The sequence below is a fragment of the Hordeum vulgare genome, chromosome 4H (assembly GCF_904849725.1).
Source record: "Hordeum vulgare subsp. vulgare chromosome 4H, MorexV3_pseudomolecules_assembly, whole genome shotgun sequence".
NCBI lineage: Eukaryota > Viridiplantae > Streptophyta > Magnoliopsida > Poales > Poaceae > Hordeum > Hordeum vulgare.
In genome coordinates this window covers 246,775,863-246,789,353 of record NC_058521.1, presented here as the reverse complement: position 1 = coordinate 246,789,353, position 13,491 = coordinate 246,775,863, and the positions used below count along the sequence as shown (strand labels likewise).

The 13,491-nt window shown below is 44.1% G+C and overlaps 1 protein-coding gene across 1 annotated transcript; it reads left to right on the top strand.

Moving 5' to 3' along the window:
* Positions 1-4,974: 4,974 nt before the first annotated feature.
* LOC123448464 (phosphatidate phosphatase PAH2-like) lies at positions 4,975-12,633 on the top strand. The gene is made up of 12 exons (XM_045125364.1): positions 4,975-5,117; positions 5,229-8,844; positions 9,112-9,656; positions 10,393-10,466; positions 10,816-10,900; positions 11,110-11,196; positions 11,362-11,434; positions 11,618-11,661; positions 11,752-11,880; positions 11,950-12,051; positions 12,130-12,258; positions 12,406-12,633. Exons 2-11 carry the CDS (start codon positions 5,652-5,654, stop codon positions 12,178-12,180), a joined length of 4,383 nt encoding a protein of 1,460 aa, XP_044981299.1. The 5' UTR covers positions 4,975-5,117; positions 5,229-5,651; the 3' UTR covers positions 12,181-12,258; positions 12,406-12,633.
* Positions 12,634-13,491: the final 858 nt, after the last annotated feature.

The window sequence follows — 13,491 nt, the reverse complement described above, 5'->3', positions numbered from 1 at the left end:
TCAAAAACATGTATGTCAGATGTTCGCAACATCCATAGACGATGCTCGAGGTGCAGCACACCGAGCGGTGCATTAAGGACATAAGCCTTCTGCGCAGCAATGAGGACAATCCTCAGTTCATGGACTCAGTCCGCAAAATTGCTACTATCATCTTTCAACTAAATTTTCTCTAGGAACATATAAACACAATAGAGCTACAACGCAAGCTACAACGTAATTTGCAAAGACCTTTTGACTATGTTCATGATAATTAGTTCAATTAATCATGTTACTTAAGAACTCCCACTCAAATAGACATCCCTCTAGTCATTCGAGTGGCGCATGATCCAAATCGACTAACTCAAATCCGATCATCACGTGAGTTGAGTATAATTTCAGTGGTGAACATCTCCATGTTGATCATATCCAACTATATGATTCATGCTCGACCTTTCGGTCTCTTGTGTTTCGAGGCCATGTCTGTACATGCTAGGCTCGTCAAGTTTAACCCGAGTGTTCCGCGTGTGCAACTGTTTTGCACCCGTTGTATGTGAACATTGAGTCTATCACACACGATCATCATGTGGTGTCTTGAAACGACGAACTGTCACAACGGTGCATAGTCGGGGAGAACCCAATTTTATCTTGAAATTTAAGTGAGGGATCACCTTATAATGCTACCGTCGTTCTAAGCAAGATAAGGTGCATAAAAGGATTGACATCACATGCAATTCATAAGTGACATGATATGGCCATGATCTTGTGCTTCTTGATCTCCATCACCAAAGCACCGGCATGATCTTCATTGTCACCGGCGCCCCACCATGATCTCCATCATCGTGCCGCCATCGAGGTTGTCGTGCTATCTATGCTATTACTACCAAAGCTACAACCTAGCAATATAGTAAACGCATCTGCAAGCACAAACGTTAGTTTAAAGACAACTGTATGGCTCCTGCCGGTTGTCGTAGCATCGACGTGCAAGTTGATATTTAACTATTACAACATGATCATCTCATACATCCAATATATCACATCATGTCTTTGGCCATATCACATCACATGCATACCCTGCAAAAACAAGTTAGACGTCCTCTAATTTGTTGTTGCATGTTTTACGTGGCTGCTATGAGTATCTAGTATGATCGCATCTTACTTACGCAAAACCACAACGGTGATGTGAAAATTGCTATTTAACCTCTCTCCAAGGACCGCCTCGGTCAAATCCAATTCAACTAAAGTTGAAGAAACAGTCACCTGCCAGTCATCTTTATGCAACAAGTTGCATGTTAGTCGATGAAACTGGTCTCTCGTAAGCGTACGAGTAAGGTTGGTTCGGGCCACTTCAATCCAACAATACCGCCAAATCGAGAAAAGACTAAGTAGGGCAGAAAATCGAACATCAATGCCCACAAAACTTTTGTGTTCTACTCGAAATTACATCTACGCATGAACCTAGCTCATGATGCCACTGTTGGGGAACGTCGCATGGGAAACAAAAAATTTCCTACGCACACGAAGACCTATCATGGTGATGTTCATCTACGAGAGGGAGATCGGATCCACATACCCTTGTAGATTGCTAAGAGGAAGCGTTAATAAACGTGGTTGATGTAGTGGTACGTCTTCATGATCCATCCCACGAACCGTCCCACGAACCGTCTCGCGATCCGTCCCACGATCCGTCCCGATCAAGTACCGAACGGACGGCGCCTCCGCGTCCCGCACACGTACAACTCGATGACGATCTCCGCCTTCTTGATCCAGCAAGAGGGGCGGGAAAGTAGATGAGTTCTCCAGCAGCGTGACGGCGCGCCGGTGATGGTGATGATCTATTCTACAGGGCTCCGCCCGAGCTCCACAAAAAACCGATCTAGAGGAAGAACTACGATCTAGAGGAGAGGGCAGCACGTGGTAAAGTTGTGTCTCAAAAGCCCTAAACCTCTAGTATATATAAGAGGAGGGGAGGGGCAGCCTTGGCGCCAAGGAAGGCCTCCTTGGGTCGGCCGAAGTGGGGAACGGAGGAGTCCTCCTCCCATCCCACTTGGATTAGGACTCCTTCCTTATTTTCCCACCTCTTTTGGATTTTCCACTTTTTCCTCATGAGATTTCCTTGGATGACTTTGTCAGCCCATTATACCTTATTGCGCATCCAATAAACCCACGTGGACCCCTTGGGGCGTGGTGGGCCCACCCAGTGGGCCCCCGAACCCATTCGTCATTCCCGATACACTGCCGACAATGCCCGAAAACCTTTCGGAATCCAAACACCAAGTTCCTATATATCAATCTTCATTTCTGGACTATTCTGAAACTCCTCGTGACGTCCGGGATCACATCCAGGACTCCAAACAAAACTTTGGTCACCAACACATATAACTCAACTATACCGAAACGTCACCGAAACTTAAGTGTGCAGACCCTGCAGGTTCGAGAACTATGCAGACATGACATGAGACACTCTCTGGTCAATAACCAACAGTGGGACCTGGATGTCCATATTGGTTCCTACATATTCTACGAAGATCTCTATCGGTTGAACCTCTATGTCAAGGATTCATATAATCTCGTATACTATTCCCTTTGTCCTTCGGTATGTTACTTGCCCGAGATTCGATCGTCGGTATCTGTATACCTAGTTCAATCTCGTTGCCGACAAGTCTCTTTACTCGTTCCGTAATACAAGATCCCGTAACTAACTCCTTAGTCACATTGCTTGCAAGGCTTGTTGTGATGTTGTATTACCGAGTGGGCCCCGAGATACCTCTCCGTCACACGGAGTGACAAATCCCAGTCTTGATCCATGCCAACCCAACATACACCTTTGGATATACCCGTGGAGCACCTTTATAGTCACCCAGTTACGTTGCAACGTTTGATAACACATAAGGTATACCCCTGGTGTCCGGGAGTTGCATGATCTCATGGTCATAGGAACAGATACATTGACATGCAGAAAACAGTAACAATAAACTGACACGGTCATATGCTACGTTTATAGTTTGGGTCTTGTCCATCACATCATTCTCCCAATGATGTGATCCCGTTATCGAGTGAAAACACTTGTCTATGGTCAGGAAACCTTGACCATCTTTGATCAATGAGCTAGTCAACTAGAGACTTACTGGGGACAATGTTTTGTCTATGTATCCACACATGTATTTGTGTTTCCAATCAATACAATTATAGCATGGATAATAAACGACTATCATGAACAAAGAAATATATTAATAACTAATTTATTATTGCCTCTAGGGCATATTTCCAACACATCGTCATGCATGTCACATCGAAGATGACTGCCTTGCATAGATGTTGATTGATGCAGCCACACTAGGGCGATAGACGTTGCCCCCCATGATGCCATGCGCGGGAGGGAGATGCTAACCTGGATGATGCCACACATGCAGGGAGACACCAACCTAGGCGACGATACGTAGTGGAAGGAGGCATTGGCCTAGGCGCCTCAACGCAAGGGAGGTTACCGCTGTTCATGGCGTCGGAGGACAGTCAAGGCCTGCACCGCCATCGCGTAAGCATGCTGGTGGATGCACCCTCCCTCTTTGCTCCAAGTATAGGGCGATCGAGGGGTGGTGCATCATGGATTTGGGAGAACCACGCCTTACCCGCTCGATTTGGAAGCCCCACAAGAGAGGGAAAGAGGGAGAGAAAAGGGGAAGATAGTGGGGCGATGGATGAGCATGGAGACGAAGGCGCGTCGAAAGATGGGGCGCGGCATCGCATCAGAAGAAGAAGAGTGAGAGAGGAGGAGGCCGCCGCATAGGAAAGTGAGAAAGAGGAAGTGGGCGGGATGGTTCAAAAACACGACATGCGACACCTGAATACCCGACGCCGTTGATTTTGATCGGTTGGCTACCACGGGTGTGTGCTCGAGATGTATAAAAAGTGCGAGATGAGGGAGGTAGATGCTGGCCCCCGGGACACTATGCGCGGGAGGGAGATGTCGTCCTAGATGGTGCCACACACGCAGGGAGACGCCAGTCTAGGTGACGCCACTAGTGAAGGGAGTCATTGGCCTAGGCGCCTTAACAAAAAGGAGGTTGCCCCCGTTCACGACGTTGGTGGACAGTCAGAGCCAACACCGCCGCCGCGTAAGCATCCTGGTGGACGCACCCTCCCTCGCTGGCTCTAAGTATAGGACGATCGAGGGGTGGTGCATCATGGATTTGGGAGCACCGCGCAACACGTGCTCGACCTGGAAGCCCCACACGAGAGGGGGAAAGGGTGAGAGAAGGAGAAGATGGTGGGGCCATGGCTGAGCATGGAGACGAAGGTGATGGCGGCACATCAAAAGATAAGGCGTGTCGTCGCATTAGAAGAAAAAGAGTCAAAGAGGAGGACACGACCGCATCGAATAGTGAGAAAAGAGAAAGTGGGTGGGATGGTTCCAGAAATCCGATCGTGCGACGCGTGAGTACTTGACACTTTTGATATGGATCGGATGACTATTGCGAGTGTGCTCCGAATGTCTAAAAAATGCAACTGAATTTGGAAAAATAATAATATGATTATCTATATCATGTATATTTCTAATGTGGAGTGTTAAACCAATACAAAGGTGGCCTTTCCTTTTGCACGACACTAATAACTGTCAAACAACGTATTCAATACGAGAAGACGTTTCCGTCGACGACGAGACGTCCACGATGACTTCACAAGATCTTTATGATATGTCGGCTTAGTCTATAAAATGTAGAAAATGCATGTATGCATTTATATGGATGAATGTATGCGTATTTATATAAGTTTTTGGTACAGTGTTAAAAAAGGGTAGGACGGCGCTAATTACTAAGTACTCCTCCGTAAACTAATATAAGAGCGTTTAGATCACTAGAATTCTAGTGATCTAAACGCTCTTATATTAGTTTACGGAGGGAGTAAAAAGGAAAATCGTAACAAGCAAAGGGTAAAATTAAGAGAAAATGACCAGTCCAATCCAAGAAGTAATATAAATAAGTAAGTGGCGATGTCATCAGGATACACAATTCTATGCCGGTGAAGGGTGGAATTATCCCTTCTCCGGCATCATTTGATCCTGGGATATACTCTCCTACGCCCGCTCGAATTCCATCCAACGAACCTCCCTAATCAGCCATCCCTATAATACACAAATCCGTGTGAGTTCTGTCGAGCCTCCTCGGTTATCTTGGTTCTTGCTTGGATCGTGGACAGATCCTTTCTTTTCGAGCTCTAATTTGTGAGCTTGGTTTATTGTTTCTCTGGTTCAGATTACCCAGGAGATTTGATCTCTTCAGGGTGGTCTTATTCGTCGAATCTGGGGCGAAAATCAGAGGTATTTTTGGGTGGTGCCGGTTCCCGATCCTGCCAAGGTGGGTTGTTTATTTTATCCCGCACCATTAGCTTGTTGGATTGGCGTAAAGTTCGGATTCTCGGCAGCGACACAGGGACAATCCCGAATTTGGGGATTGGGAAGTTCCCGATTTCTCGAAGAATTGGTTGGAGTTTTGAGGTGAAATCAATAAGGGTTAGGAGGTGCATATTCTTTATTATTTCTCCTGATTGTTAATTGAGTGAAAAGATTGTTCTTTGAGATGGATGGTTGTGGTCGCCCGGAATTCCCATGCTAGAGGTTCCAGCGTTTCATGGTCTGATGATCTGTGCCAGGCAAAAGCTCCTAGATTGTGGGCAAAATGTATGCCGTCGGAAAGGTCTTGTACAGTGTCGCCGGTCCATTCCACCCATTTGGCGGTGCGGTCGACATAGTTGTTGTGCAGCAGCAGGATGGCAGCTTCAAGAGCTCGCCGTGGTATGTGCGATTTGGCAAGTTCCAGGGGGTTCTCAAGACAAGGGAGAAGGTGGTCAACATTGCTGTCAATGGTGTCGAAGCCGGGTTTCACATGTACTTGGATAGCAATGGTGAGGCTCACTTTCTCAGGGATGCAAACTCAGTTACTGCGGAAGGGGATTTTGTTGTGTCCACTTCATCTTCGGGGGATGAACGGGAGGTGCTGATGCAGGATGCACAGTTAAGGAAGTCCAAAAGCACTTCTAGTGATATCTCAACCATGGAGGCCACTGCTGGGAATGGGAAGATGCCCACAAGGACAGTCTCAAGGCAGAGCACCATACTTGAGCGGATGTTTGGACGGAAACCAAATAAGGACAATGCCCCTGCTGTGGATACGGTGTGCTCATTAAAGCGTGTGGAGATTGCAGCCGAACTCCTTGATACAAAGTGGTCGACAAATCTCTCGCATGGTTCGGAAGCTTCCAGTTCTGATCATGAACCTTCCAGTAGTCGTCTGAGAGATGCTGGCAACGGTAATCAAGGGGAAACCACAAAAATGGTATTGCCAGATTGTAGCTTTGATCATGACAAAGCAATGGGCTCTGATTGTGACAATGTGGACAGCACTGTTGGTAGCCCACATGGAGGAAGGAGGAGTTCAGGAGATGAGAAGGCGCACTGTATACAAACCACTAGTGTCAAGGAGGAGATAGTTGCCATTTATGCGCATAAGACTGATGACTTGACTGATGGGATCATGTCAACTATAGACCGGCCAGGATCACAATACCTGTCAAATGATTTGGATACAGGTAAAAGTATCAATGAGTCTGTTGATACTCAAGGTGAGTTGCCGGGTAATCTTGAAGATGTTACAGTAAGGGAAATGCACACGGAGGTCTTTTCCCATGGAATATTTGAAATTCATGCAATTGAAACATGCATTACTGATTGTAAAAGTGATGTGGTTTCACAGTTTGTCGCTGTTGATTCCGACAAGTTCAACCAAAATTTTACTGAAGCGAATTCACCAACTTATAGCACAACGACATATTTGTCAAGTGAAACGCGTGATGGTTCAATGATTGCTTGTGGTCATGAGGCGTGCCAAGAGAAAGTGGTCATTATCAGTACCTCGGAGACTCTGGAGAGCTCATATGATGTGTCCGATATTTTGACTGATAAAGTTTATTATGCTGAAGGTATCTCATTGGCTGATGGTCTACAGTTTGAAGAGTGTTCCAGAGTCTCCAGTGGAAAATTGGAACAGAAAGATGTCAAGGAAAGGCCGCTGTCAAATCATGGTTCTAGCAATACTAAAGAAGACTTGTATAACTTGGGTGTTCCAGAAGTTTCTGTTTTTGACGGCTCTAGTTCTCAAACCTTCCAAGCTAATCTTCCTGATAAGGATATTTCTGTCAGTACTCTTGTCAATGATCAGATGGATATTTCTGTGGACACTGTTGCAAATGATCATAATACCAGCTCATCTGATGATTTAGCTCGTCAGCATGGTCTAATATTTTCTGATGCTTCTCCTGGTGGTATAGATATATTGAGTTATGTGCATGAAAATGATTCTGACGATTTAGCAAAGGATTCCACGGTGAATACTAAAACATGCTATGGGGAACATGATGTTTCTTTCAATCAGACACCAAAAATTCAAAGTATAAACGGAGAGTCCATTGCCCAAACACCCGATTTCCCTAATAAAGTGGAAGGTGAAGTTTCATCAATTGTTTTTGATTTTTCCAGTTTGAGCAAAGTCGACACAGAAAATATCAAGCTAGAATATGATGAGAACCGATCTGGTTCTGCAATTGGAGTTGACATTGAGCTTGTGCCTGACGAGCCAAGGGACGAAGCAGAAGCAGTTATGTCTTTATGGCAGCTTGCTGAAAAAACAGCTGCTTGCCATAATAAATTAGAAGATGATGCTTCACCAATTATTTCTGATTTTTCCAGTTTGAGCAAAGTCGAAGCAAAAAACGTCGACTTGGAAGATAGCGAGAACAGACCTAGTTCCGCAAGTGGAGTTGAATTAGTGCCTGTGCCTGAGGACCCAAGGGATAAAGCAGAAACTATCGTGCCGCCCTGTGAGTTTGTAGATGAACTTCAGTTTCAATTTAGTGAGACTACAAGTTTTGCTGACAGGAAGATTGTGGATGGTATAGTAGCTAATAAAGCAGCAATTGAAGGAGTGCATAACGAAGCTGATGGTGATGCAGATGAAGAGGAAGGAAATGGCATTGATCTCAAAAATAAATCAGAAAACAATCCTGAATTTTCAAGGCCTAAGATTATCCTTGTTCCTATTCCTGGAAGTGGGGTGAATCTATGTGATAATAATCTGGAGGCCAAATCTGCACCAAATATCCGTTCTGACATACATGATCTTGAAAGATCTGATAGTTTTCAAGTAAGTCGCTCACTGTACAATGGTAAGAACAGTGGCGTTGATCCAGTCAAGAGTAAGAACTCTTGCTTTTCAGAGCAGGAACTAGAAGGCACTAGCGAGTCCAAAAAAAATAGTGTCCCAAACGATAAAGCAGAAACAATCGCGCCGTCCTGTGAGTTTGTAGATGAAATTCAGTTTCAATTTAGTGACACTACAAGTTTTGCTGATAGAGAGACCCTGGATGATATCGTAGCTAATAAAGCAGCATCTGAAGGAGTACATGATGAAGCTGATGGTGATGCAGATGAAGAGGGAGGGAATGACACTGATCTTGAAAATGAATCAAAAAAACATTCTGATTTGTCAAGGCCTGAGATTATCCTTGTTCCTATTCCTGGAAGTGAATTGCATCTATGTGATAGTAATCTGGAGGCCAAATCTGCACCAAATCCCTGTTCTCGCATACACGATCTTGAAAGATCTGATAATTTTCAAGTAAGTCGCTCACTGTACAATGGTGAGAATAGTGGGGTTGATCAAGTCGAGAGTAAGAACTCTGGCTTTTCAGAGCAGGAACTAGAATGCACTAGTGAGTCAAAAGGAAATAGTGGCCCGTGTGAGCTCATCAATAGTCCAGTGCCTGATAACAAGCACTCTGATGACCTGAAAGACGATTCGTTCAACCCTTTTGTGGGTGAGTTTGTTTTACTATATGAGCTCATACGTCTCTGGCCTATAGTAGGCTTTAATGATATCTATTTTGTTCTGCAGATTAAATGTGATGCTTATCTCTTAAATCTTAGTAGTAATTCTGTTCTGCGGCATGTGCAGTGAATTTTGTAGATATACTCATATTCATCAATTTCAGGGGACTGGATCCAGTTTCATTTTTTACCTTTCTTAGTTGCCTGCAACATTATATGTGTCAGTGTAATAATCGCTAGCTGTGTCATTTTTGTAGAATTATCCCTATGCAGGCACTTGTTATCTGAAGGCATGGGAGCAGATGCTGCGTGCAAAACCTTTGATGCTGAGAAGATAACCTTAGAGAAGTTCCGTACCATGGAGCAGTCATTGATAAGAAACGACAAGCTAGTTGTTAGGATTGCTGGCCGTTACTTTCCCTGGGATGTAGCTGCACCTGTCGTACGGGGGATGGTTTCTTTTAGAGAGGAACAGCTCTTTGAACACCAAGGTATGATAAAGGTGGAGCGAGTTGAGCCAAGCACAACACAAGGTGGCAGCTGGAGAATTTGGCCATTTAGTTTCAAAAGAACGAGGACTATCAACAGCATCCAGCCAGTGTGTGAGAGCACAGTGGCGAGTACTTTATCCATTCCTGTTAGAGAGTCGGATGGAGGAAGAAATAAACCCAGTGCGAAGATGATGGAGAGGAAGGTGCGATCGCTCACTCCAACATCTGAGGAGCTTGCGTCTCTTCATCTTAGAGAGGGCAGGAACATTGTGACATTTACCTTCTCCACTGCTATGCTTGGGACACAGCAGGTTAGTTGCCATTTCTTTCATCATTACACTTGATTTGTGTGAGAGCCTGACTTATTAGGAATGATAGACTACTCATATCAACAAGGAATTCCTTCTTTTCCGGGAGCCCATTCAAAAAAAAACTCCAAAGTTAATTGTGCTTGGCTTGGAGTAATTCTAGCATGGGTGACCGACTGGGAAGTTGGTCCCGGTGCGCATGAGTGAGGACAAAGTGCGCAGGAAAGACTAGTGTTTGTCTGTGGGGCCAGTCTAGATTCCGCCAGACGTAACAGGGTGTTACAATTGGTATCAGAGCCGACCCTTGCGGTTACACGGGCATGCGCGTGTCAGGTGTGTTGGCATGTAGCGCATGGTGCTTGTGGCCCGTTGTGGCACACGGCATGACACATGTGCCGGACTGCACGCGCATACATGTGCCAAGAGGGAGCGTTCCCGATGGGTCGACAAGGACGTCGGTTCCTGACTTAATAGGAATGATAGACTACTCATATCAACAAGGAATTCCTTCTTTTTCGGGAGCCCATTCGAAAAAACCTCCAAAGTTAAGCGTGCCTGGCTTGGAGTAATTCTAGGATGGGTGACCGACCGAGAAGTTGGTCCTGGGTGTGCATGAGTGAGCACAAAGTGCGCAGGAAAGACTAGTGTTGGTCTGAGGGGCCAGTCTAGATCCCGCCAGGAGTAACAGGGTGTTACAATTTGCTCTTGCAGTTTCTCATCCTCCCCACCTTTTCCACAGGTAGATGCTCACATATATTTATGGGAATGGAATGCACACATTGTCATATCAGACGTTGATGGAACTATCACCAAGTGAGTTGGGCAAATCCAGTTGTATATTTTTTAATCTGTCTCCTGAATGCCAGGAATATAATGATTTATAAATATTTGATTTGATTAACATCTTATTACCTTTCTGTTTTAAAATGATATGTTGCGTTAAATGAAAAGTGGTACTTTATAAGTAGAAGAGTTTGGAAAAACAATGTCCTGTTTTTTTGTTGTTGGAACTTATCCTATCTGCTTATAAGAGGGAGGGAAGAACATGATTTTTTTTTTCTTATTCCAAACATTCAAATATGTATTTTGTTCACTAGAAAACAGGGGCATTTTGTTCTTATTCCATACATTCAAATATTTATAACTGTAACTATAAATGCAGGTCTGATGTTCTAGGTCAGTTCATGCCAATGGTTGGTGTTGATTGGTCTCAAAATGGAGTTGCTCATTTATTTTCTGCAATAAAGGTATGCAGCAAGACAGAAGTATTAAATTTCATTCCCAGATATAGCTGAAGACAGTCGCAATTGATCCATCATATATCATCTTTTCTCCAACTATAGAAGAATCTCCAAATGCCTGAAGAATTGCATATTTTTGTTTTTCTGTGTGAATTTTTGCAGCAAGTTGGCCCTAAAATGTTTTTAATCGTGTTTGTTCTTATGGCCTTCCACAGGAAAATGGATACCACCTGCTTTTTCTAAGTGCACGCTCTATTTCACAGGCCCACCTAACAAGGCAGTTTCTTTTCAACCTAAAGCAGGTATTAAAATTTTCTCCCACCCTTTGTTCATCTGTTTGTGCCCTAAAGTATATACAAGTGGTGATGTAACTTTATAGGCCGGATACCCAATTATTATCTTCATCTATCTCATTCTACTCGCATGTCATGTATCTCATTCTACCCTCATGTAAATATGAATTTCAGGACGGAAAAGCACTTCCTGATGGCCCTGTCGTGATATCTCCTGATGGCCTCTTTCCATCTTTGTACAGAGAAGGTGAGCACTAGCCTTTTTATATTAGGGACAGACTTTAAAAAACTAGTGTAGCACAGTTTTTTTCTTTAGTTTCAAGTTTGAGTTTCTGAATTGATGAGGACAGTGCTGAAGAATCTAGAGGCTGCTGAATTTTATTTGATCTGTGCCAAGTGAATGAGTATTGAAACCAGCGTTGTTTTGCAGTCATCAGAAGAGCTCCTCATGAATTCAAGATCTCATGCCTAGCGGTGAGTAACTGACTAGTCCCTTAGACACACATAAAAATCGAGAAGAAAAGACAAGTATGTAGTAATAAAGCGTTGTCTGCATACATACAGGATATCAAAGCACTATTTCCTCCTGACTCGCATCCTTTCTATGCGGGATTTGGGAATAGAGATACAGATGAGCTTAGTTACCTCAAGGTTGGGATTCCCATGGGCAAGATCTTCATAATAAATCCCAAGGTAAGAAGATATGAAAAGCATGTGCATGTGCATTGGCATTTGTTTGTTTATATTCGTGGTTTGGTGCAGGGTGAAGTTGCGGTGAATCGGCGGGTGAATACCAAATCATACATGTCCTTGCATGCTCTTGTGAATCGGGTGTTCCCTCCTCTATCATCACCACCGGAGCAGGTCTGTCGTGTTTTCTGATTCTTGACTTGAATTCATTTCATCAGTGTGTTTTGTACCTTGACCTGATGGTGCCTCCAGGAGGACTTCAATACCTGGAATTACTGGAAAATGCCAGTCGCTGATATTTGAGGTGCAGTCTGGGCACAATGCTCTATGGCGCAGAGCGATGTCCATAAGAAGGCAAAGGCAAAGGGATAGGGCAGCGAGGTAGGTATTGTTGGCATAACTCCTGCCTGCTATGGAGTAGGGTTTTTTTTTTTTTTTTTTTTTTTTTTTTGCGGGGTGAGTAGTACTAGTAGTTTCTCGGAGGAGGTCAATCCTCACATATACGTACATTATCTTGTGTTTCCACAGGCTAATGAATGGTTGGCGGCGAATGCTCCTTGATGCAAGATGGCCGGTATGTATAATACGCAGTAGGCAACAGTCTGTACGAGGGATGCCATCATATCATATTGCAGCCTGGTTTAGAATGGGTGGTCCCTTGAGAGTTGGTTCCTTCTTCCTTCCTTGCTTTACTAATTTTGTAAGTACTAGAACAACAAGACAAGAATTCAAATATCATCAAGTAAGTTTGTTGGATTGGATGCTTCGTCTCATTATTCAAGCCTGTTTTGGTGGAGTTGCTTCACGTTTCAATGTCTCTCACATCCAAGGCTGACTTCAAGTTCTGTGTTTCTGCTCTGGAAGTGGGTTTTGAAATCATTCGAGGGGGTAACATTTCATTCGACTTATTCAACCTAGATTTCTTATTATGGGGAGCGGGTGATCCTGACTTGCACATAAATTTTCCTAGTTATCAAAAGTCGACCGATCAAAATTGGACAATTGTTTCAAGATCTGGAAATCTAAGATCCTATGGTGATGTCGTCCAAGAAACTTGTTTGGTGATCCTTTAGAAAATCCTGATAGATTCTTGTCCAGATCTGGTTCTAAATGAGGTCCTGGATATTGTTGGACGGGATTGTATTTCTTAAAGTTTAAGTAATGCAATATAGCTGGATCATCCGGCTTTCAAAACAATGGGAACGGGCCAAACACGTTCAGCCCAGAATTGAGGGGGCCTTCCAGGCCGAACACATTTTTTTGTGCTCGCTGCCTATGGATGGATAGCCGGCCCAGCTGCACCAGCAAGATTCGTTGGGACTTGGGAGTCACTTAGTTAGCGAGTGCTCCTTCGAAAAGAAATCCTTCTTTGACGAAATCCTTATTTGACGCTTTCTGCGTCGTCGCACAGGCGCACCCAACTAGCATTTGGGAATGGGCCGGTCCATTTATATGCCAACACCTCCGGTTTTGGGAAAGGTTCCCAACCAGTTTTTCTTGATTTTCGAAAACTTATAGAAGGTTCCCTAAACTGTTTTTTATTTATTTTCTGTTTCTGTTTCAAAAATGTTCTGGGATTTTTAAAAATGCTTCGGAATTTGAAAAAATGAACTG